The 23,411-nt window shown below is 53.1% G+C and overlaps 1 protein-coding gene across 1 annotated transcript in view; it reads left to right on the plus strand.

Moving 5' to 3' along the window:
• Positions 1–23,411, plus strand: part of tns1b (tensin 1b) — an 833,038-nt gene that overhangs the window by 756,424 nt on the left and 53,203 nt on the right. Inside the window, 5 exon segments of the mRNA XM_072578355.1 lie at positions 736–805; positions 3,325–3,429; positions 19,915–20,098; positions 21,238–21,757; positions 21,759–22,122. Coding sequence (XP_072434456.1) covers positions 736–805; positions 3,325–3,429; positions 19,915–20,098; positions 21,238–21,757; positions 21,759–22,122 — 1,243 coding nt within the window.

The raw sequence follows: 23,411 nt of genomic DNA on the forward strand, positions 1-23,411 counted from the left end.
TCCCCTCCCTCATTCCCTCCCTCACTCCCCTCCCTCACTCCCTCCCTCACTCCCCCTCCTCCCTCCCTCACTCACTCCCCTCCCTCATTCCCTCCCTTACTCCCTCCCTTACTCCCCTCCCTTACTCCTCTCCCTCACTCCCCTCCCTCCATTCCCCCCTCACTCCCCTCCCTCACTCCTCTCCCTCCCTCTCCCTCACTCCTCTCCCTCACTCTCCTCCCTCCACTCCCCCCCTCACTCCCCTCCCTCACTCCTCTCCCTCACTCCCCTCCCTCCGATGTCCCTCACTCCCCTCCCTCCGATGTCCCTCACTCCCCTCCCTCCTACGTCCCTCACTCCCCTCCCTCCAACATCCCTCACTTCCCCCCTCCGGTATCCCTCAGATCCCTCCCACATGGTGTGGAATCAGGATGTTGTGGGTTGGGATGGGAATATTACAGGAGGTTTTGAGAGGCAGGGATCAGCCTGCAGCCTAGTTCTGCATAAAGAGGGCTGAAGGGCCTCCTTCTGTTGCTGTGTAACAGGGCCCGAGGGGCTGAATGGCCTCCTCCTGTTGCTGTGTGACAGGCCCGAGGGGCTGAATGGCCTGTATTCAGTGTCGGAGAGCAGCAGGTAGAGGGAAGCTGGGACGAGCTGTGGAAGAGTGTGTGAGAATCTCTCCGATTGAGTCTCTCGGAGCTGGTGAGTGTGGGTCATTGCTGCTGTCATCACTAACCATCACTTTGTCTCCCTCAGCCCAACATGCACAGCTACCGAGAGGCATTCGAAGAGATGGATGGAGGACCAACCAGTCCCACCACTGCCGGTGAGAGAACTCACCTTTTTTATCCTCAAATATCTTTCATAAAAACCACTCGAGGCCTGAATCCCCAGCGAGAGGGAAAACGATGGACAAAGAGCAGAAAGATCTTTGTCAAACAGACCTGGGCACATTTCACACCAAACCCAGCACCCAGAGCCCTGTATCAATCCCAAACTAATCCCACTACCCCCCTCTCCCCCCTCCCCCCCCCCCCCCCCCCTAGCCCTGTATCAATCCCAAACTAATCCCACTACCCCCTCTCTCCCAGACCCCCTGTATCAATCCCAAACTAATCCCACTACCCCCTCTCTCCCCAGACCCCTGTATCAATCCCAACTAATCCCACTACCCACCCTCTCTCCCCAGACCCCTGTATCAATCCCAAACTAATCCACTGCCCCACTCTCTCCCATAGCCCCAGTATCGATCCCCAAACTAATCCCACTGCCCCACTCTCTCCCCATAGCCCCGTATCGATCCCCAAACTAATCCCACTGTTCCCCGCTCTCTCTCCCCATAGCCCCGTATCGATCCCCAAACTAATCCCACTGTCCCCCTGCTCTCTCTCCCCATAGCCCTGTATCAATCCCAAACTAATCCCACTACCCCACTCTCTCTCCCCATAGCCCTGTATCAATCCCAAAACTAATCCCACTGTCCCCCCTCTCTCTCTCCCCATAGCCCTGTATCAATCCCAAACTAATCCCACTGTCCCCCGCTCTCTCCCCACTAGCCCTGTATCAATCCCAAACTAATCCCACTACCCCCACTCTCTCTCCCATAGCCCTGTATCAATCCCAAACTAATCCCACTGTCCCCCCGCTCTCTCCCCATAGCCCTGTATCAATCCCAAACTAATCCCACTACCCCCACTCTCTCTCCCCATAGCCCTGTATCAATCCCAAACTAATCCCACTACCCCCACTCTCTCCCCATAGCCCTGTATCAATCCCAAACTAATCCCACTACCCCCACTCTCTCCCCATAGCCCTGTATCAATCCCAAACTAATCCCACTACCCCCACTCTCTCTCCCCATAGCCCCGTATCGATCCCCAAACTAATCCCACTACCCCCACTCTCTCTCCCCATAGCCCTGTATCAATCCCCAAACTAATCCCACTGCCCCGCTCTCTCCCCATGGTCCTGTATCAATTCCCAAACTAATTGCCCGTCCTGTAAAGTGCCAGCAGGTTCTCTGACAGTCCTCTCTCGTTGATGTTCAATGTAGTGTCTGTGATCAGAAAGGCGATGGTCACAGGAAAGATACGCAGTTACTTGGGCAGCATCATGGAGCCAACTGGGCTGTCACACAGGGAGAGGCGAGTCCCTCCTTGTGTTCATCTACCCAGCCCATCCCGTCCCCCTTGTCTCCCCCGTCTCCCCCGTCTCCCCCGTCTCCCCCGTCCCCCCTGTCTCCCCTGTCTCCCCTGTCTCTCCCGTCTCCCCCGTCTCCCCCGTCTCCCCCGTCTCCCCCGTCTCCCCCGTCCCCCCCGGTCTCCCCCCGTCTCCCCTGTCTCCCCTGTCTCCCCCCGTCTCCCCTGTCTCCCCTGTCTCCCCTGTCTCCCCTTTCCCCCCGTCTCCCCTGTCCCCCCTGTCTACTCCGTCTCCCCTGCCTCCCCCGTCTCTCCTGTCTCCCCGTCTCTCCTGTCTCCCCTGTCTACTCCGTCTCCCCTGTCTACTCCGTCTCCCCTGTCCCCCCTGTCCCCCCTTTCTCCCTTGTCTCCCCTTTCTCCCTTGTCTCCCCTGTCTCCCCTGTCTCCCCTGTCTCTCCTGTCTCTCCTGTCTCCCCCGTCTCCCCTGTCTCCCCTGTCTCCCCTGTCTCCCCCGTCTCCCCAGTCTCCCCAGTCTCCCCAGTCTCCCCAGTCTCCCCTGTCTCCCCTGTCCCCCGTCTCCCCCGTCTCCCCCGTCTCCCCCGTCTCCCCGTCTCCCCAGTCTCCCCAGTCTCCCCAGTCTCCCCAGTCTCCCCTGTCTCCCCTGTCTCCCCTGTCCCCCGTCTCCCCAGTCTCCCCAGTCTCCCCTCTCTCCCCAGTCTCCCCAGTCTCCCCAGTCTCCCCAGTCTCCCCAGTCTCCCCTGTCTCTCCTGTCTCTCCTGTCTCCCCTGTCTCCCCTCTCTCCCCTGTCCCCAGTCTCCCCAGTCTCCCCAGTCTCCCCAGTCTCCCCAGTCTCCCCTGTCTCTCCTGTCTCTCCTGTCTCCCCTGTCTCCCCTCTCTCCCCTGTCCCCAGTCTCCCCAGTCTCCCCTGTCTCCCCCGTCTCCCCCGTCTCCCCAGTCTCCCCAGTCTCCCCAGTCTCCCCTGTCTCCCCCGTCTCCCCCGTCTCCCCAGTCTCCCCAGTCTCCCCAGTCTCCCCTGTCTCTCCTGTCTCTCCTGTCTCCCCCGTCTCCCCTCTCTCCCCTGTCCCCAGTCTCCCCTGTCTCCCCTGTCTCTCCTGTCTCCCCTGTCTCCCCTCTCTCCCCTCTCTCCCCTGTCCCCAGTCTCCCCTGTCTCCCCTGTCTCTAAACACAATGTTCTGATTGTTTACAGCTGCCCGCTCCCCCCCAGGATTGGCGAAGACCCCTCTCTCTGCCCTGGGTCTGAAACCTCACAATCCGGCCGATGTCATGCTCCACTCAGCGGCACTCGGGCAAGGTACCCTCACCCAGCTCCCTCCCCCTCAACGGGGATTGCAGGAAAGGGTTGGGGGGGTTGGAGGAGGGGGGACGTGGAAGTGGGTGGGGGGGGGGGGAGACAGAGAGAGGGAGACAGACAGGCAGAAAAATGGAATGGGAAAGGAAGATAGCAAGAGAGGTAAGAGATGGAAGGTATTGGAAGACATGCACTTTCTCAAGACAAGTCGAGGAGCTGAACATGATTTATTTTCTTATTGAAATGGGAAATGTTTACAGAAAGCTGCAACACTGAGGGATTTGGGAATCCACATTCGTGACTCACAAAAAGGCTGCATCATCACTGGGAGATCGGGAAGGCAAATAGCACACTGGTCTTTATTTCAAAGGTGTGGAGGGGCCCAGGGCTGCACTGGGCTGGACAAAGTCAGAGTCACTCGAGACACCAGGTTATAGTCCAACAGGTGTATTTGAAATCACAAGCTTTCAGAGCGCTGCCCCTTCAGGTGAAGTGGAGGGAATCGCACAGCCTATTGGACTATAACCTGGTGTTATGTGACTTCAGACTTTATTTGGAGTTATAGAGATGTACAGCACTGAAATAGACCCTTCGGTCCAACCCATCCATGCCGACTAAATATCCCAACCCAATCTAGTCCCACCTGTCAGCACCCGGCCCATATCCCTCCAAACCCTTCCTATTCATATACCCATCCAAATGCCTCTTAAATGCTGTAATTGTACCAGCCTCCACCACTTCCTCTGGCAGCTCATTCCATACACAGACCACCCTCTGTGTGAAAAAGTTGCCCCTTAGGTCCCTTTTATATCTTTCCCCTCTCACCCTAAACCTATACCCTCTAGTTCTGGACTCCCTCACCCCAGGGAAGAGACTTTGTCTATTTACCCTATCCATGCCCCTCTATAAGGTCACCCCTCAGCCTCCGACACTCCAGGGAAAACAGCCCCAGCCTGTTCAGCCTCTCCCTGTAGCTCAGATCCTCCAACCCTGGCAACATCCTTGTAAATCTTTTCTGAACACTTTCAAGTTTCACAACATCTTTCCGATAGGAAGGAGACCAGAATTGCACGCAATATTCCAACAGTGGCCTAACCAATGTCCTGTACAGCCACAATATGACCTCCCAACTCCTGTACTCAACACTCTGACCAATAAAGGAAAGCATACCAAACGCCTTCTTCACTATCCTATCTACCTGTGACTCCACTTTCAAGGAGCTATGAACCTACACTCCAAGGTCTCTTTGTTCAACAACACTCCCTAGGACCTTACCATTAAGTGTATAAGTCCTGCTCTGATTTGCTTTCCCAAAATTCAGCACCTCGCATTTATCTGAATTAAACTCATTAGCAGAGGGATTGAATTCAAGAGTCGTGAGGTGATGTTGCAGCTGTACAGGACTTTGGTTAGGCCACATTTGGAGTACTGTGTGCAGTTCTGGTCGCCTCACTTTAGGAAAGATGTGGAAGCTTTGGAGAGGGTGCAGAGAAGATTTACCAGGATGTTGCCTGGAATGGAGAGTAGGTCGTACGAGGATAGGTTGAGAGTTCTCGGCCTTTTCTCGTTGGAACGGCGAAGGATGAGGGGTGACTTGATAGAGGTTTATAAGATGATCAGAGGAATAGATAGAGTAGACAGTCAGAAACTTTTTCCCCGGGTACAACAGAGTGTTACAAGGGGACATAAATTTAAGGTGAAGGGTGGAAGGTATAGGGGAGATGTCAGGGGTGGGTTCTTCACCCAGAGAGTGGTGGGGGCATGGAATGCGCTGCCCGTGGGAGTGGTAGAGTCAGATTCATTGGCGACCTTTAAGCGGCATTTAGATAGGTACATGGATGGGTGCTTAATCTAGGATAGAAGTTCGGCACAACATCGTGGGCCGAAGGGCCTGTTCTGTGCTGTATTGTTCTATGTTCTATGTTCTAAACTCCATCTGCCACCTCTCAGCCCATTGGCCCATCTGGTCCAGATCCTGTTGTAATCTGAGGTAACCTTCTTTGCTGTCCACTACATTTTCAATTTTAGTGTCATCTGCAAACTTACTAACTATACCTCTTATGCTCGCATCCAAATCATTTATATAAATGACAGAATGCAGAGGACCCAGCACCGATCCTTGTGGCACTCCACTGGTCACAGGCCTCCAGTCTGAAAAACAACCCTCCACCACCACCCTCTGTCTTCTACCTTTGAGCCAGTTCTGTGTCCAAATGGCTAGTTCTCCCTGTATTCCAAAGGGAATGGCAAATAAAGGTTGGGAGGTTTTACTAAAACTATACAAGGCCATAGTGAGACCCCAGCTGGAACATTGTGAAGAGCTTTGGGGCTCCCTTATCAAAGGAAAGACAGACTGTCATTGGGGGCAGTCCAGAGAAAGTTCACTCGGCTGATCCCGGGGATGAAGGGACTGTCTCATGAGGAGAGGGTGAGTAGGTTGGGCCTGTACTCAATGGGGGTTAGAAGAGTGAGAGATGACCTTATTGAAACATACAAGATTCTGGGGGGGCCTTCACTTTTTGGGTTGGTGTGGAGAGGTTGTTGATCTCTGGGTGAATATAGGACTTAGATTCTCCCAATGGGGGAACCATCCTCTCATCATTGACCCTGTCTGTTTCAATGAAATCCCATCTCATTCTCTAAACTCCAGGGAGTCGAGCCCCAACCTCTTTAACCTTTGCTCATGAGACCAGGGACTATCCCAGTGACTCGTCTCTGAGCTGCCTCCCATGAAATAACATCTTTCCTTAAAAAAGGGACCATGCCTGCTCCTGGTGCTCCCGATGTGGTCTCCCCAGCACCCTGTCCAGTCACGGTAAGACTTCTCTACTCTTATACTCCAACCCCCCTTGAAATAAGGGCCAGCATTCCATGGCCCTTCCTGATTACCTGCTGCTCCCTGGGTGAGCACAAGCACCCCCCCCGAGTCCCTTGGGTTGCAGCCTATTGTTGTTTCTCTCCATTTCGATAATACCCTGTTAATTTGTTCCCCCTCCCCAAGTGAACAACTTCACATTTTCCCACATTATGCTCCATTTGCCAACGTTTTGCCCACTTCCTGAACTGATTGCTGTCTCTTTGTAAACTGCTCGTATTCCTCCCACAACCTGCTTTTTCACTGATTTCCATCTGCAAATTTTTCTTCCAAGGGGAAGGACCCAAATTGAAAAGGGGGTTGAGAAGCAGAGAGCTTTGGGCCTGTGACAATAGCACATGACTGTTTGAAGGGGGCAGGGCAGGCTGTTTGTCTGCAGTTGGAGAATTGGATCTATTTCAGGGCTGCAGAGGGCCATGGAGGATTTGGGGTAATGGAAGCCATTTACTGGGATGGTACCAGAGCTGAACAATTCCAGTACATGGAGAGATTGCAGTTTAATGTGGATAACTGTATGGTTATCCACTTTGGTGGCAAGATTACTACCCAAATGGAGTCAAGTTAGGTAAAGGGGCAGTACAGAGAGATCTGGGTGTTCTTGTACACCAGTCAATGAAGGTAAGCATGCAGGTACAGCAGGTAGTGAAGAAGGCTAATAGCATGCTGGCCTTCATAACAAGAGGAATTGAGTATAGAAGCAAAGAGGTGCTTCTGCAGCTGTACAGGGCCCTGGTGAGACCACACCTGGAGTACTGTGTACAGTTCTGGTCTCCAAATTTGAGGAAAGACATTCTGGCTATTGAGGGAGTGCAGCGTAGGTTCACTAGGTCAATTCCTGGAATGGCAGGATTACCTTAAGCTGAAAGACTGGAGCGACTGGGCTTGTATACCCTTGAGTTTAGAAGACTGAGAGGGGATCTGATTGAAACGTATAGGATTATGAAAGGACTGGACACTCTGGCAGGAGGGAACATATTTCCGTTGATGGGGGAGTGCCGAACCAGAGGACACAACTTAAAAATACGGGGTAGACCATTTAGGACAGAGATGAGGAGAAACCTCTTCACACAGAGAGTGGTGGCTGTGTGGAATGCTCTGCCCCAGAGGGCAGTGGAGGCCCAGTCTCTGGATTCATTTAAGAAAGAGTTGGATAGAGCTCTCAAAGATAGTGGAGTCAAGGGTTATGGAGATGAGGCAGGAACAGGATATTGATTGGGAATGATCAGCAATGATCATATTGAATGGCAGTGCAGGCTCGAAGGGCTGAATGGCCTACTCCTGCATCTATTGTCTATTGTCTAAATAATTGGAGGAACATCTTTTCTGAAAAAATATTTGGGAGTATTCTCCCTGAGAGGGGAGTGTGAATGGGTTTAAAAGGAAATGGATAAATATTTGAAGGATATGAAGTGCTGACGATATGAAAGACCAACAGGGGAGTGTGGCCGAGTGCATTACTCTTCAACAGAGCTGTCAGCGTGTCGATGGGTGGAATGTCCTCCTCTGAACGGGAGGTTTGATTTGATTTGATTTATTCCTGTTACAGGCTTTACAGACAGATTGCCCGCATTTCTGATTCGATGGAGAGAGAGAGGTGCAAAGGGGCAGAAAGATAACAGACAGCCTGGTGTGGGTCAATGATATGAAAGAATTTAAAACAGGAACAAAGAAGAGAATCTGCATTATGATAGTACCTTTTACATTCTTTTGGTATCCTGACACATTTCCTCGCGGATGTGTTGGATTTGTATTGTAATCAGTGTAAAGACATCAGGAATACTGCAAACACTGGCTGTCACAGGTCTCCCACAAAATGCAAACTGACCAGGTGTGAACAATGACAGGGTTCAATATTCTTCATGACACGAGGAAAACCACTGGGAGCCTCTGTTCAAATCGGTAAAAACAATAACTGCAGATGCTGGAAACCAGATTCTGGATTAGTGGTGCTGGAAGAGCACAGCAGTTCAGGCAGCATCCAACGAGCAGCGAAATCGATGTTTCGGGCAAAAGCCCTTCATCAGGAATAAAGGCAGTGAGCCTGAAGCGTGAAGAGATAAACTAGAGGAGGGTGGGGGTGGGGAGAGAGTAGCATAGAGTACAATGGGTGAGTGGGGGAGGGGATGAAGGTGATAGGTCAGGGAGGAGAGGGTGGAGTGGATAGCTGGAAAAGGAGATAGGCAGGTAGGACAAGTCAAGGAGGCAGTAACTGAGCTGGAAGTTTGAAACTAGGATGAGGTGGGGGAAGGGGAAATGAGGAAACTGTTGAAGTCCACATTGATGTCCTGGGGTTGAAGTGTTCCGAGGCGGAAGATGAGGCGTTCTTCCTCCAGGCGTATGGTGGTGAGGGAGCGGCAGTGTGGCACTCCCTCAGCACTGACCCTCTGACAGTGTGGCACTCCCTCAGCACTGACCCTCTGACAGTGCAGCACTCCCCTCAGTACTGACCCTCCGACAGTGTGGAACTCCCTCAGTACTGACCCTCTGACAGTGTGGCACTCCCTCAGTACTGACCCACCGACAGTGTGGAACTCCCTCAGTACTGACCCTCTGACAGTGCGGCACTCCCTCAGTACTGACCCTCTGACAGTGCAGCACTCCCTCAGCACTGACCCTCTGACAGTGCGGCACTCCCTCAGCACTGACCCTCTGACAGTGCAGCACTCCCTCAGCACTGACCCTCTGACAGTGCGGCACTCCCTCAGCACTGACCCTCTGACAGTGCAGCACTCCCTCAGTACTGACCCTCCGACAGTGCGGCACTCCCTCAGCACTGACCCTCTGACAGTGCGGCACTCCCTCAGCACTGACCCTCTGACAGTGCAATACTCTTCTGGCAATAAGGATTGCGTTGTATAAATAATGATGTCGGAATGATGCGTGTGTCAAATTGGTTCGACCTGAAGAAACGTTTCCCCTTGGTGAAGGGATCAAGGCCCAGGGGCATAGATTAAAGGGAGGGGGCAGGAGCGTTAGTGGGATGTGAGGAAATACCTTTACCCCTAGAGTGGGGTGGGGAATCTGGAACTGACTGCCTGTGAGGGTGGGGGAGGCAGGGACCCTCGCCACACTGAAGGGGGATTTTGATGTACCTTTCAAATGCCAAGGCTGGGGGCCTACTGCTGGGAAATGGTATGAGGGGATCGTGAGGTGGCTGTTTCTCACTGGCACAGGCGTGATGGGCAGAAGGGCCTTCATCTGTGCCATCAAGCTCTTTAACTTGGTGTGTAATGATTGGGTCTGTTTGGTCTTCGTGAACAGCAGAGGAGTTTGGAGGGGCAGAACGTGCTCATCCTGCTCCTGTTTGGGATGTGTGAGTGTGTATGTGTGTGTGTGTGTGTGTGTGTGTCTGTGTCTGTGTGTGTGTGTGTGTCTGTGTGTGTGTGTGTGTGTGTGTGTGGGTGGGTGTGTGAGTGTGTATGTGTGTGTGTCTGTGTCTGTGTCTGTGTCTGTGTCTGTGTGTGTGTGTGTCTGTGTGTGTGTGTGTGTGTGTGTAGGAGAGACTGTGTGTGTGTGAGAGAGTGTGTGTCTGTGTGTGTGTGTGTGAGTGAGTGTGTGTCTGTGTGTGTGTGTGTGTGTGTGTGTGTGTGTGTGTGTAGGAGAGCCTGTGTGTGTGTCTGTCTGTGTGTGTCTGTGTGTGTGTCTGTGTGTGTGTCTGTCTGTGTGTGTGTGTCTGTGTGTGTGCGTGAGTGTGTGTGTCTGTGTGTGTGTCTGTGTGTGTGTGTCTGTGTGCGTGAGTGTGTGTGTCTGTGTGTGTGTGTCTGTGTGTGTCTGTGTGTGTGTCTGTGTGTGTCTGTGTTAGTGTGTGTGTCTGTGTGTGTGTGTCTGTGTGTGTCTGTGTGTGTGCAAATATGTGTGTGTGTCTGTGTGTGTCTATGTGTGTGTGTGTCTGTGCGTGAGTGTGTGTGTCTGTGTGTGTGTGTCTGTCTGTGTGTGTCTGTGTGTGTGTGTGTGTGTGTCTGTGTGTGTGTGTCTGTGTGTGAGTGTGTGTGTCTGTGTGTGAGTGTGTGTGTGTGTGTCTGTGTGTGTGTGTGTCTGTGCGTGAGTGTGTGTGTCTGTGTCTGTGTGTCTGTGTGTGTGTGTGTCTGTGTGTCTGTGTGTGTCTGTGTGTGTGTCTGTGTGTGTCTGTGTGTGTGTGTGAGTGAGTGTGTGTGTGTGTGTGTCTGTGTGTGTGTCTGTGTGTGTCTGTGTGTGTGTGTGTGAGTGAGTGTGTGTGTGTCTGTGTGTGTCTGTATGTGTGTCTGTGTGTGTGTCTGTGTGTGTGGGTGTGTGTGTGTCTGTGTGTGAGTCTGTGTGTGTGTGTGTCAGATAGTACGAGGGGTACTTGGTGCTGTGGTCTCACTCTGCAGGGACATGGTTCCTTCCACTCCGATTACCTGCTCACCAATCACTGCCAGTCCGACGTTCCTGGTGAACTGTCCATCCCCATCCCTCACTTCATGTGCTAGTCCTGAGTTCTCACTATCCATTCCACACCTGACTATCCACATCCCACAATTACAAGAAGGAACAGCGATATGTTTTCCCATTTCTCCATGTTACCTTGCAGCTAACTCATGGTCTCCCTCAGTCATACTAGACCCACAAAATAGCTGAGGCCAGGTGATCATGGGCACTGCGTGAAGGTGAATTCAATATTCAAGTAATTCTCAATGATACAGGGTCCCTCTCACAGTGGAACCAGATCAGGAACAGATAGCTTCTTTCTCTCTCTCTCTCTCTCCCCTAAACACACACACACACACACAGATACACACACACACACAGACACAGACATACACAGGCACACACACAGTCACACACATAGACACACGCAGACACACGCACACAGACATACACAGACACACACACACAGACATACACAGACGCACACTGACACACACGCACACACACAGACACATACACAGACACACATGCACACACAGACTCTCCTACACACACACATGTACACACACAGAGTCTCCTACACACACACACAGACACACACCGACACATACACGCACACAGACTCTCCTACACACACACACACACATATGCACACACACAGACATTCCTACACACACACACAGACACACACGCACATACGCACACTCTCCTACACACACACACACACACACACACACACTCTCCTACACATGCACACTGCAGTTGGTGATCCCAATATTGTCACGTTATCCACAAGTGAGTCAGGGACAGTACAGTGTGAGGAGACAATAACCGAGCGGTTTTATAGTTCAGACTGTTCATGCAGAAACTCAGCTCATCATCCGGGGATCTGGGTTCAAATCCCACCGTGCAGCTGGCAGAATTTGAATTCCATAAAAAGTCTGCAATTAAGAGTCTAATGATGACCATGAATCCATTGTGGAATGTTGGAAAAACCTGTCTGGGTCACTCATACCCTTTAGGTCAGGAAGCTGCCATCCTTACCTAGTCTGGCCTACATGTGACTCCAGGCCCACAGCAATGGGGTTGACTCTTAACTGCCCTCTGGGCAATTAGGGATGGGTAATAAATACTGGCCCAGCTCGAGATGCCCACATCTTGTGAGAGAATTAAAAAGTAATCCTCAGGAGAGGGACAGCACGAGGTTGGTTACAGAGTTTGTCTTTTCCAGCATTTGCAAAATTCTCTTATTATTATCTTCTGCAAGGGAATGAAAGCTATCTCAGGATGTCACACTGAGATATGTTTCCGACAGTGTTTTAAGTGTAAAGTTTGTTTAATGTTTTGACTCTCACAGTCAAGAAAATATACTGGTCTTCACTGGGCAGCTCTGTGCCTTAATAAGCTGAGATTTGGTCAAAGGAAGTGTTGGAGTTTCTGAAGCAGGATGGTGTAAAGTTGTTTCAAAGGAGTGCGAGGGGGTGTGGAAAACCATTTTTATTTTCAAAGTTGCGTTTTTGTGCAGTATTTGCAGGATTATTCCCCTCCAATCCCCCAGGTCTGGCACTGACTCTCAGCAAGAGTGGCTGACGATATTGAGGTTGTGAGGTATGTATGATTCTCCTGGTGTGAATTAAGCCCCTCGATGGAAGGGAGGGTGTGCTGAGAGGTTGTGAGTGGCTGCATGATGTAATGATGGATTGTTTCCAAGGGTAGGCTGAACATGTTGGCACAGTCCCCCCCCCCCCCCGGGAGTTCAGAAAAAAACTGAGCATTGATGTTACTGTGATGTGTGAAATCCTGAGCGGACGCTGCACATTGAGTGCAGAGAGATTTATTTTCCCCTCATGAGAAGATATAGAATTATGGGAGACAGTTTAAAAGTCAGAGTTCACTGAGTTAAATAAGCAATGAGAAGGGATTTTCCTTTCGGAATGTCATTAAGACTTGCATTGGAAAAAGTGAATTCAAGATTTTTCGTTGACTCAGTAGCTTGGTGTTGTAGGGACAGATGGGAAACCGGAGTTGAAAGTGTATTGAAATCAGGTATTCATGAAATCTAGCAGGACAGGCTAGAAGGGCTGATTGGCCTGTACTTTCATGACCCACAATGGAAGGTGTGCTGATTGGTGAGCCCCATTACCCCCAGGATCACAACAAAAGTTATCAATTACTCCAAGTCCCAATGTTTCTGTCTGATAGAGTCAGGAAATCCCTGACTGGGTTGTTCAGGAACTGAGGAGATTCCCAGCTCAGCAGGAACTGAGGGGATTTTGGGGAGTGACAGGAGAGAGTTGTGTAAGTCAGGGTTTTCTTCTCATACCTACCTGAGGCCTACGTGCCTGGCTCAAGGAGGAGAGCTCTCTCTTCCAGGGAAGGCTTCCATCCTGAGAATTGCCCACTGGGTCTGAGGAGCTGCCAAGTGCAGGCACAAAGGGAGCAGGCAGCAGAGAGAGAGAAAAACACAGCCGCAAATTGTCCCACAATTCCCACCAGGCTCCCTGCCCAGCATCATTTTAAAACAACGTTTAGTCAAAGCGACTGTGTTCCCAGGCTCTGAAGTGAGCTCATTCTTCAACCCTGTCTGAATCCTGTATCATCTCTCATCTCTGTCCCTCCCCTCTGAATCTCGCCCCCCACCCCCCCACCCGTTTCCCTTTTACCCATCACTGTCTCTCTCCCTCTCCGCCGCGCACCTGTGTCTCTGCCCCCCACTTTCTGTCTCTCTCTTCACCCCCTTCTCTTTTTCTCCCCATTCTGTCTCCTCTTCCCTTTCCCTGTCTCTCTCTCTCTCTCTCTCTCTCACCCTCTGCTTGTCTCTCTCCCCCACCTGCTCCCTGCCTTTCCACACCTCTGTATCACTCTATCTCTCTCTCTGTCTCTCCCTCTCTGTGTGTGTCTCTCTCTGTCTCTCTCTCCCCCTCTGTCTCCTTCTCTCTATCTCTCTCTCCTTCTCTGTCTCTCCTCCTCCTTCTCTCCCCTCTGTCTCTCTCCCTCTCTGTATCTCCCTCACTGTCTCACCCTCTTTCTCTCTCCCTCTTTGTCTCTCTCCCTCTGTCTCTCCCTCTGTCTCTCTCCCTCTCTGTCTCTCTCCCTCTCTGTCTCTCTCCCTCTGTCTCTCTCCCTCTGTCTCTCTCCCTCTCTGTCTCTCTCCCTCTGTGTCTCTCCCTCTCTGTCTCTCTCCCTCTCTGTCTCTCTCCCTCAGTCTCTCTCCCTCAGTCTCTCTCCCTCTCTGTCTCTCCCTCTCTGTCTCTCTCCCTCTGTGTCTCTCCCTCCCTCTGTCTCTCCCTCTCTGTCTCTCCCTCTCTGTCTCTCTCCCTCTGTGTCTCTCCCTCTCTGTGTCTCTCCCTCTCTGTCTCTCTCCCTCTCTGTCTCTCTCCCTCTCTGTGTCTCTCCCTCTCTGTCTCTCTCCCTCTGTGTCTCTCCCTCTCTGTCTCTCTCCCTCTGTGTCTCTCCCTCTGTGACTCTCTCCCTCTGTGTCTCTCCCTCTGTGTCTCTCTCCCTCTCTGTCTCTCTCCCTCCGTGTCTCCCTCTCTGTCTCTCTCCCTCTCTGTCTCTCTCCCTCTCTGTCTCTCTCCCTCTCTGTGTCTCTCCCTCTCTGTCTCTCTCCCTCTCTGTGTGTCTCTCTCTCTGTCTCTCTCGCTCTCTGTCTCTCTCTCTGTCTCTCTCCCTCTCTGTCTCTCTCTCTCCCTCTCTCCCTCTCTGTCTCTCTCCCTCTCTGTCTCTCTCCCTCTCTGTGTCTCTCCCTCTCTGTGTCTCTCCCTCTCTGTCTCTCTCTCTGTCTCTCTCCCTCTCTGTCTCTCTCTCTGTCTCTCTCCCTCTGTCTCTCTCCCTCTCTGTCTCTCTCTCTGTCTCTCTCCCTCTGTCTCTCTCCCTCTGTCTCTCTCCCTCTCTGTCTCTCCCTCTCTGTCTCTCCCTCTCTGTGTGTCTCTCTCTCTGTCTCTCTCCCTCTCTGTCTCTCTCCCTCTCTGTGTCTCTCCCTCTCTGTCTCTCCCTCTCTGTCTCTCCCTCTGTGTCTCTCCCTCTCTGTGTCTCTCCCTCTCTGTCTCTCCTTCTCTCTGTCTCTCTCCCTCTCTGTGTCTCTCCCTCTGTGTCTCTCCCTCTGTGTCTCTCCCTCTCTGTCTCTCCCTCTCTGTGTCTCTCCCTCTCTGTCTCTCTCCCTCTCTGAGTCTCTCCCTCTCTGTGTCTCTCCCTCTGTGTCTCTCCCTCTGTGTCTCTCCCTCTCTGTCTCTCTCCCTCTCTGAGTCTCTCCCTCTCTGTCTCTCCCTCTCTGTGTCTCTCCCTCTCTGTCTCTCTCCCTCTCTGAGTCTCTCCCTCTCTGTCTCTCCCTCTCTGTGTCTCTCCCTCTCTGTCTCTCTCCCTCTCTGTGTCTCTCCCTCCGTGTCTCTCTCCCTCTCTGTGTCTCTCCCTCTCTGTCTCTCTCCCTCTCTGAGTCTCTCCCTCTCTGTCTCTCCCTCTCTGTGTCTCTCCCTCTCTGTCTCTCTCCCTCTCTGTGTCTCTCCCTCTGTATCTCTCTCCCTCTCTGTGTCTCTCCCTCTCTGTCTCTCTCCCTCTCTGAGTCTCTCCCTCTCTGTGTCTCTCCCTCTCTGTGTCTCTCCCTCTCTGTGTCTCTCCCTCTCTGAGTCTCTCCCTCTCTGTCTCTCTCCCTCTCTGTCTCTCTCCCTCTCTGTGTCTCTCCCTCTCTGTGTCTCTCCCTCTCTGTCTCTCTCCCTCTCTGAGTCTCTCCCTCTCTGTCTCTCCCTCTCTGTGTCTCTCCCTCTCTGTCTCTCTCCCTCTCTGTGTCTCTCCCTCCGTGTCTCTCTCCCTCTCTGTGTCTCTCCCTCTCTGTCTCTCTCCCTCTCTGAGTCTCTCCCTCTCTGTCTCTCCCTCTCTGTGTCTCTCCCTCTCTGTCTCTCTCCCTCTCTGTGTCTCTCCCTCCGTGTCTCTCTCCCTCTCTGTGTCTCTCCCTCTCTGTCTCTCTCCCTCTCTGAGTCTCTCCCTCTCTGTCTCTCCCTCTCTGTGTCTCTCCCTCTCTGTCTCTCTCCCTCTCTGTGTCTCTCCCTCTGTATCTCTCTCCCTCTCTGTGTCTCTCCCTCTCTGTCTCTCTCCCTATCTGTGTCTCTCCCTCCGTGTCTCTCTCCCTCTCTGTGTCTCTCCCTCTCTGTCTCTCTCCCTCTCTGTCTCTCTCCCTCTCTGTCTCTCTCCCTCTCTGAGTCTCTCCCTCTCTGTCTCTCCCTCTCTGTGTCTCTCCCTCTCTGTCTCTCTCCCTCTCTGTGTCTCTCCCTCTGTATCTCTCTCCCTCTCTGTGTCTCTCCCTCTCTGTCTCTCTCCCTCTCTGTGTCTCTCCCTCTGTATCTCTCTCCCTCTCTCTGTCTCTCCCTCTCTGTGTCTCTCCCTCTCTGTCTCTCCCTCTCTGTCTCTCTCCCTCTCTGTCTCTCTCCCTCTCTGTCTCTCTCCCTCTCTGTGTCTCTCCCTCTCTGTCTCTCCCTCTCTGTCTCTCCCTCTCTGTGTGTCTCTCTCTCTGTCTCTCTCCCTCTCTGTCTCTCTCTCTGTCTCTCTCTCTGTCTCTCTCCTTCTCTGTCTCTCTCTCTGTCTCTCTCCCTCTCTGTGTCTCTCCCTCTCTGTCTCTCCCTCTGTGTCTCTCCCTCTCTGTGTCTCTCCCTCTCTGTCTCTCCCTCTCTGTGTGTCTCTCCCTCTGTGTCTCTCCCTCTGTGTCTCTCCCTCTCTGTCTCTCCCCCTCCTCTCTCCCCCTCCTCTCTCCCCCCTCCTCTCTTCCTGTCTCTCTCTCCGCCCTGTGTAACCACACAGAGGGTATCATGACTGAGTTGAAGACAAGGCCGGCAGTGTGCCTGCTGAAATTAGGGCAAAGTTAATGAACAGTTTACTGGACCCAGATCAGGCCTGGTCGCTCTGTGTAGTCAAAGCAGGACACAAATGGTTGTGTAAATGATTCTGTGTTTGTGGGAGGGCTGCTGGTCGGGTTTCACTGATTGGAGATATCGCTTTGTGAGAAATCAGATTTGCCCACTTGTCTTTCTGAGTTTGGGTTTGTGGACCATCAGTACAGGACAGGCAGAAGTGGCTGATGTTCGCGAGAGGGTCATACCCAGTTGTGGCTGGGATAGTGAGAGTGAGAGGGGATACAGAGGAGAGGGACTCTGAAACTGGCCTAACCTGAGGTACCAAACTTGCTGGAGCTCAGAGAGAAGACGCTGCTGGTGGTTTGTTTCACTGGATGTATCACATCCCCCACTCTACCAGACCACAGTACAGTCCCACAGGAATTGGTATGTAGGTAACTCTCTCTATCTCTCTCTATCTCCTCTGCCTTGACTAAGTATTATTGTTAGTGTAGGTAAAAACAATGACTGCAGATGCTGAAAATCAAATACTGGATTAGTGGTGCTGGAAGAGCACAGCAGTTCAGGCAGCATCCAACGAGCAGCGAAATCAACGTTTCGGGCAAAAGCCCTTCATCCTGATGAAGGGCTTTTGCCCGAAACGTTGATTTCGCTGCTCGTTGGATGCTGCCTGAACTGCTGTGCTCTTCCAGCACCACTAATCCAGTATTATTGTTAGTGTGTCTCCCAGTCTCTCTCTTCTCAATCTGCTCCTCTTTTGTTTTATTTTCTCTTTCTATTTTTCCCTCTCCCTTGCTTGATCTTGCTGTAGATGGTTAACTGCATGCTCTCTCTTTCTCATTGCCCCATCCTCTGGTTTCTTGTCCTTGTACCTATTGCATTGTCTCTCAGAATGACTTGACTATTTCCATTCGCTGGTCTTTTTGACCCTTTCTCCTGATCTGGTTTTCCCCCCTGCATTTCTCTTTTATGACTATCAACATCTCACCCTCTGTGCCTGTCTGTCTTTCTGTTCTCTCACACTAGCTCTGATCAGGTTCCTCTCTGTCTCTCGCTGTTGCCTTGTATCTCCCTCGTCCTATGATGTTTTTTAAAACTCGGTGTGATTCACTCTCGAGGTTTGGGAGTGCTGGTGAGTCCCTGTGGTGTACACTGCACGTTCTGACTACCCTGTAACTTGTCCTTGCTGTGTTCTCCCGGCCTCCTGCCAGGAGGAGGCCACAAGCTTCCAGGTTTCAAATCACTTGTGACATTGCACAGACCTGTTCAGGATCACAAACCTTCCCAAACTTCTCCAAAACTAGGAACGTTGGGATTGCAGTGCACCGCAGAAACTTCTGAGGAGATAGCAGAGATACCGGAGCTCTGTGTGACACACTTATCAATCCCCTTCACCTGCCTTCTCCCGGAACTCTCCATCCCCTCACCAATCAGGAACCCGTCTCTGTCTTCAAGACACTCAATGGTTTGGTTTCCATTGCCCTCTGCAGCAATGAGTTCCGCCAATCTCCATCCCACTGCATTATGGGATAGCTGATGTTCCAGAGGAATCCCAGAAGAACAATAATTTCCCTGATTCTATCCCACCAGTACCTGACTTTTGATTTTATTTATTCATGGGTCATGAGAATCACTGACTGGGCCCAGCATTTATTCCCCGTCCCTAGTTGCCCCTTGAGAAGGTGGGGGGTGAGCTGCCTTCTTGACCCGCTGCAGTCCATGTGCTGTGGGTAGACCCACAATGCCCTTAGGGAGGGAATTCCAGGATTCTGACCCAGTGACACTGAAGGAACGGTGATATATTTCCAAGTCAGGATGGTGAGGGGCTTGGAGGGGAACTTGCAGGGGGTGGTGTTCCCATGGATCTGCTGCCCTTGTCCTTCTAGATGGAAGTGGTTGTGGGTTTGGAAGGTGCTGTCTGAGGATCTTTGGTGAGCTTCTGCAGTGCATCTTGTAGATGGTACACACTGCTGTTACTGAGTGTGGGTGGGGGAGGGAGGGGGTGTTTGTGGATGTGGTGCCAATCAAGCGGCTGCTTTGTCCTGGATGGTGTTGAGCTTCTTGAGTGTTGTTGGAGCTGCCCCCATCCAGGGCAAGTGGGGAGTATTCCATCACACTCCGGACTTGGGCCTTGGAGATGGTGGACAGGCTTTGGGGAGTCAGGAGGGGAGTTACTCACTGCAGTATTCCCAGTCTCTGACCTGCTCCTGTAGCCACTGTGTTTATGTGGTGAGTCCAGATGGGTTTCTGGTCAATGGTAACCCCCAGGATGGTGATAGTGGGTTATAGTAGCACCATTGAATGTCAAGGGGTAGGAATTTGAGTGTCTCTTATTGATGATGGTCACAGCTTGGCATGAATAATACCTGCCCCTTGTCAGCCCAAGCCTGGGTATTGTCCAGATCTTGTTGCATTTCAGTATCTGAGGTGTCTGTGTACAGGAGAGTGTATGACACTGTGTCCCTGTATTTACACGGTGATGGGAAATCAACTGAAACCCGGCTGGAAAAGAGATGCAGTGTGGTTTCGGATTCCATGGTGAGCCTCTCTGTCAAAGCCCAGGTGAATGGAGAGTCCCTCAGCGATGGTGTCTCGTTCCCCAGCCTGCCTCCTCCTTATCCTGCCAGGAATCCTGTCTCTGCTCCTGTGGCCCACTTCCCACCCACCACCCGATCACTAAGTCAGCTACCACACGGCATTGAGTCCCCCTCACCGATAACTAACCAATAAGACACCACAGGCCAACACAGCCACAAGATATAACAGCAGAATTAGGCCATTCAGCCCATCAACTGTGTCCTGCCATTCAATCATAGCTGATGTAATTCTCAACCCTATTCACCTGCCTTCTCCCTGTATCCCCCTCCTGCTGAGATTCTGATTGGGAGTGTATGATGCAGGAATGGGGATCCAGTCACACATCAAGGCAGTGGTTTACCCAGTAACACGTGCAGTGTTATATCCGGGAATGGATGCTGTATTTTCATACATTAGGCAGTCTGTGCTCGAGCTGTGGACGGGTCCAGTCCTGAGTCTCTTCACCAGTTGATGTTACACAAACTCAAACACACAATGTAGGACGATGGAAAGCAATTGTTTATCAGTTCGGGCAATGGTTGTCTGCTGGATCTTTACAGTGACCCTCCTGTACGAGGTAGTATTTGTAAATACGAGTGTTTGGAAGTCAGACATTGGTAAATCAGGAATATCCTGTATACAGGAGCGTAAATCCATCCTGGTGAGTCAGGAGGATTTATTGTGGGCTTTTGATATCTGTTGGTCTGCTCTGGTTTCCCACTTTCCTCTGTGTTGTCTTATCCAGCCGGACAGTTTCTGGGCTTTTTGATTCAGTCTCCCGTCCTTCTCCTGTCTTGCCCCTTCCCTCAGAGCCCAGGAGTTACGTGGAGTCCGTGGTGAGGACAGCGGCAGTGGGAGCAAGCCCTGTGCAGGTTCCTGCTCCCCCTTCGCAGAGCTACCTGGTGGAAACCCTGAGCAGGAGTGTACCCTGTGAGCCGCTGTTCGCCGGCCCCAGCCCCATCACAAGCAGCAGCCCCTTACACAGCATGGAGAGGTGAGCACTCAGGAACACACATTGCTGTCACTCAGTGGTAGGCCCCTGCTCTGTTTCTGTCATAATGTGGAGAAGACTGGGGTGGACAAAGTCAAAAATCACACAACAACTGGTTCCAGTCCAACTGGTTCATTTGAAACCACCAGCTTTTGGAGCAAGGCTGAGTGTGATTGTGTGATTGTTTCTGTCTGTGTGGGTCTCTGCACTGACCCTGGCTAACTGGGACTGGTGTACTGGTGAGCTCACTGGAATAATCATCCAGAACGCCAGCTGATGTTCTGGGTACCTGGTTCAATTCCTCCCAGGGACGATGGTGAAATACAAATTCAATAAAATTTGGCAATAGAAACTAATCTAATGGCAGCCTTCAGTCACTGCCAATTGATGTAAAAACCATCTGGGTCACTAATGTCCTTTAGGGAAGGAAATTGCCATCCTTACCTGGTCTGGCCAACATGGGACTCCAGACCCACAGCAATGTGTGGGGGACTCGGCATAGCTCTCTGAAACAGCCGAGTAAGACAGTCAGTTGAAAGGACAGGCCCCAAATGCTGGCCAAGCCAGTACCATCCTCATCCCGTGCGGGAACAGCAGTGAGAGTTTAGGCCTGGGCCTTTCCTGGTGAGTGTGGCTCTCCGAACCATGTCGATCATCACACCATCCTCAGGAGGTAGACCCACCTTCGAGTTGGTGTGGGGGAGGGGAACAGGAGGAGTGGAGAACACTCAACAGAGCATTGGATGGCTATTTGGAGTGGGAGTGGTTCGCAGGGAAATGGGGAAAAGGCAGGAGGGGTAATAGAGGCAGCGCAGATGTGATGGGCCGAATGGCCTCCCGCAGCTCTATAACAGCTGCGTGATGTGGAGCTGAGAGCTGGGGTGGGGGAGCAGTTTGGGGCAGGTTTGTTTTGTGATGCACTGGGAGCCGTTCAGTGACCATTGGCTCTCATGGGGGGCAGGGGTCGTGGGGTGGGGGTTTCTGGGTGAAAGCTGCCCACACGCGGGCAGAGGATCATGGGAAAACCCTTTGAGGTCACTCTGGGTGGAGGATGGGTGTACCCTGCTGCATGGCCAAGACCAGTGCTGGCTTCTCAAGTGATGTCAATTCCATCTTATATTCCTGTTGTTCTCCTCCCCCAGATCCTTCATCGTCGGCTCTTCACCAGGAGATACCAATGGGCACGGAGTCACTCTGGCCCACCCATCTCTGGATTCCAGTTTGAGATCGGCCAGTTTCTCTCAGCCATCCTACGCAGAGAGCAGCTACTTTAACAACAGTCTGTCTGACCCATCGGCCCCTGGAACTGGCAGTTCCTCAGGAAGCTTTGTGATAGCGCCAGACTCATCCCTGAGCCTTGGAGCACCTCCGCAGGAGAGATCAGCGACTCAGTGCCCCCAGCCCCTCCAGAGGACAGTGGCCACCAATACCCCACCCAGCCCGTCCCTGGGCAGGAGGATGATGAGCGCTGGGGCACCGGGAAGTCCTGGGATGAGCAGGCACCAAGGGAGTCCGCATGGAGTTGGAGCCGGTCCTTCCAGCAGCCCCATCCTGAGCCGATATCCGGGTATTGTCAGCGCCAGTGCGCCAGTAACTCCCAGCAGTCCCATCACTGAGCCGTACAGATTCTCCACTCTGACAGGCCAACTGGAGCAGCAGTACCCCCCCCCTGTCCCGCCAGGCCAGCTCCACAGGGTATGTCTCACCCGCGACACCAACATTCCCCGTCTCACCAGCCTACTATAACTCCAGCACCCCGGTGCCCACCTCCTCCAGCCCTGTTCAAGCGGTGCCTGGAGGTTCCTCACCATCTCTGAGCTTCACGGCCGCAATCCCGCAGCCTGCCCTGCCCGAGAAGAGGAGAATGTCGAGTGGGGACCGTGCCAACAGCTCAACAAACTACGCCACTGTTAACGGCAAGGCCACAGCCGGGATGCCCAGCGCAGTCACCAGTGCCAGCAGCCGCAGTGCACCAACTGTCGCCTTCTCACACACTCTACCCGACTTCTCCAAACTCTCACTGCACGGTAAGGTGACACCCCCCCAACCCCCACCCCCACACTGCCACATCCCCCCACCCCCCCACCCTCCATCCCGCACCCCCACCCCACACCACCCCACCCCAACCAACACCCACCCCCCACACCCCCCTACCCCCACCCCACACCCACCCCACACCCCCACACCACCCCTCACCCAACCCCCACCCCCACCCCAACCCCACCCCACACCCCCACCCCACACCCCCACCCCACCCCACACCCCCACCCCCACCCCCACCCCATCCCACACCCCCACACCCCACTCCCACCCCACCCCCAACCCCCCACACCCCCCTACCCCCACCCCTCACCCAACCCCCACCCCCACCCCAACCCCACCCCACACCCCCACACCACCCCTCACCCAACCCCCACCCCCACCCCACACCCACCCCACACCCCCACCCCCACCCCAACCCCACCCCACACCCCCACACCACCCCTCACCCAACCCCCACCCCCACCCCACACCCACCCCACACCCCCCACCCCCACCCCAACCCCACCCCACACCCCCACACCACCCCTCACCCAACACCCACCCCCACCCCACACCCACCCCACACCCCACCCCCACCCCACCCCACACCCCCACACCCCCTACCCCCACCCCCACCCCCACCCCACCCTCACCCCATCCCACACCCCCACACCCCACTCCCACCCCACCCCCACACCCCCACAACCCCCTACCCCCACCCCCACCCCAACCTACACCCCCCCCACCCCCCACCCCCACACTGCCACATCCCCCCCACCCTCCATCCAACACCCCCTACCCCCCACCCACACCCCCACCCCCACCCCCCCACACCCCCACCCCCCCCTACCCCCACCCCCACCCCACCACCTCCACCCCAACCCCCACCCCCACCCCAACCCCACCCCACAGCCCCACACCACCCCTCACCCAACCCCCACCCCACACCCAACCCCCACCCCCACCCCACCCCAAGGGACAGTGGGGCAGTGGGATTAGTTTGGGGATTGATACAGGGTTATGGGGAGAGAGCGGGAGAGTGGTACAATGAGATTCTCGCAAATATTTACTTTTTAAATTATTTGATGAATATAATCCGTTTATGATGAGTTAAATAAATGGAATTATATCGTTTTGTCGAGATATATTCTCTCTACACTGTCCACATCAAACACTCCCAAGTCAGAGACAGTTTATTTCCCGATTACATTTATTGCTCAGTGTTTTGGCTTTTGTTGTAACTGTGTAATTGGTGAGTTAACCGGAAACACTGATGAGTGGCTCTTCTCAGTAA

Source organism: Chiloscyllium punctatum, chromosome 10 (assembly GCF_047496795.1).
Source record: "Chiloscyllium punctatum isolate Juve2018m chromosome 10, sChiPun1.3, whole genome shotgun sequence".
Taxonomy (NCBI): Eukaryota; Metazoa; Chordata; class Chondrichthyes; order Orectolobiformes; family Hemiscylliidae; genus Chiloscyllium; species Chiloscyllium punctatum.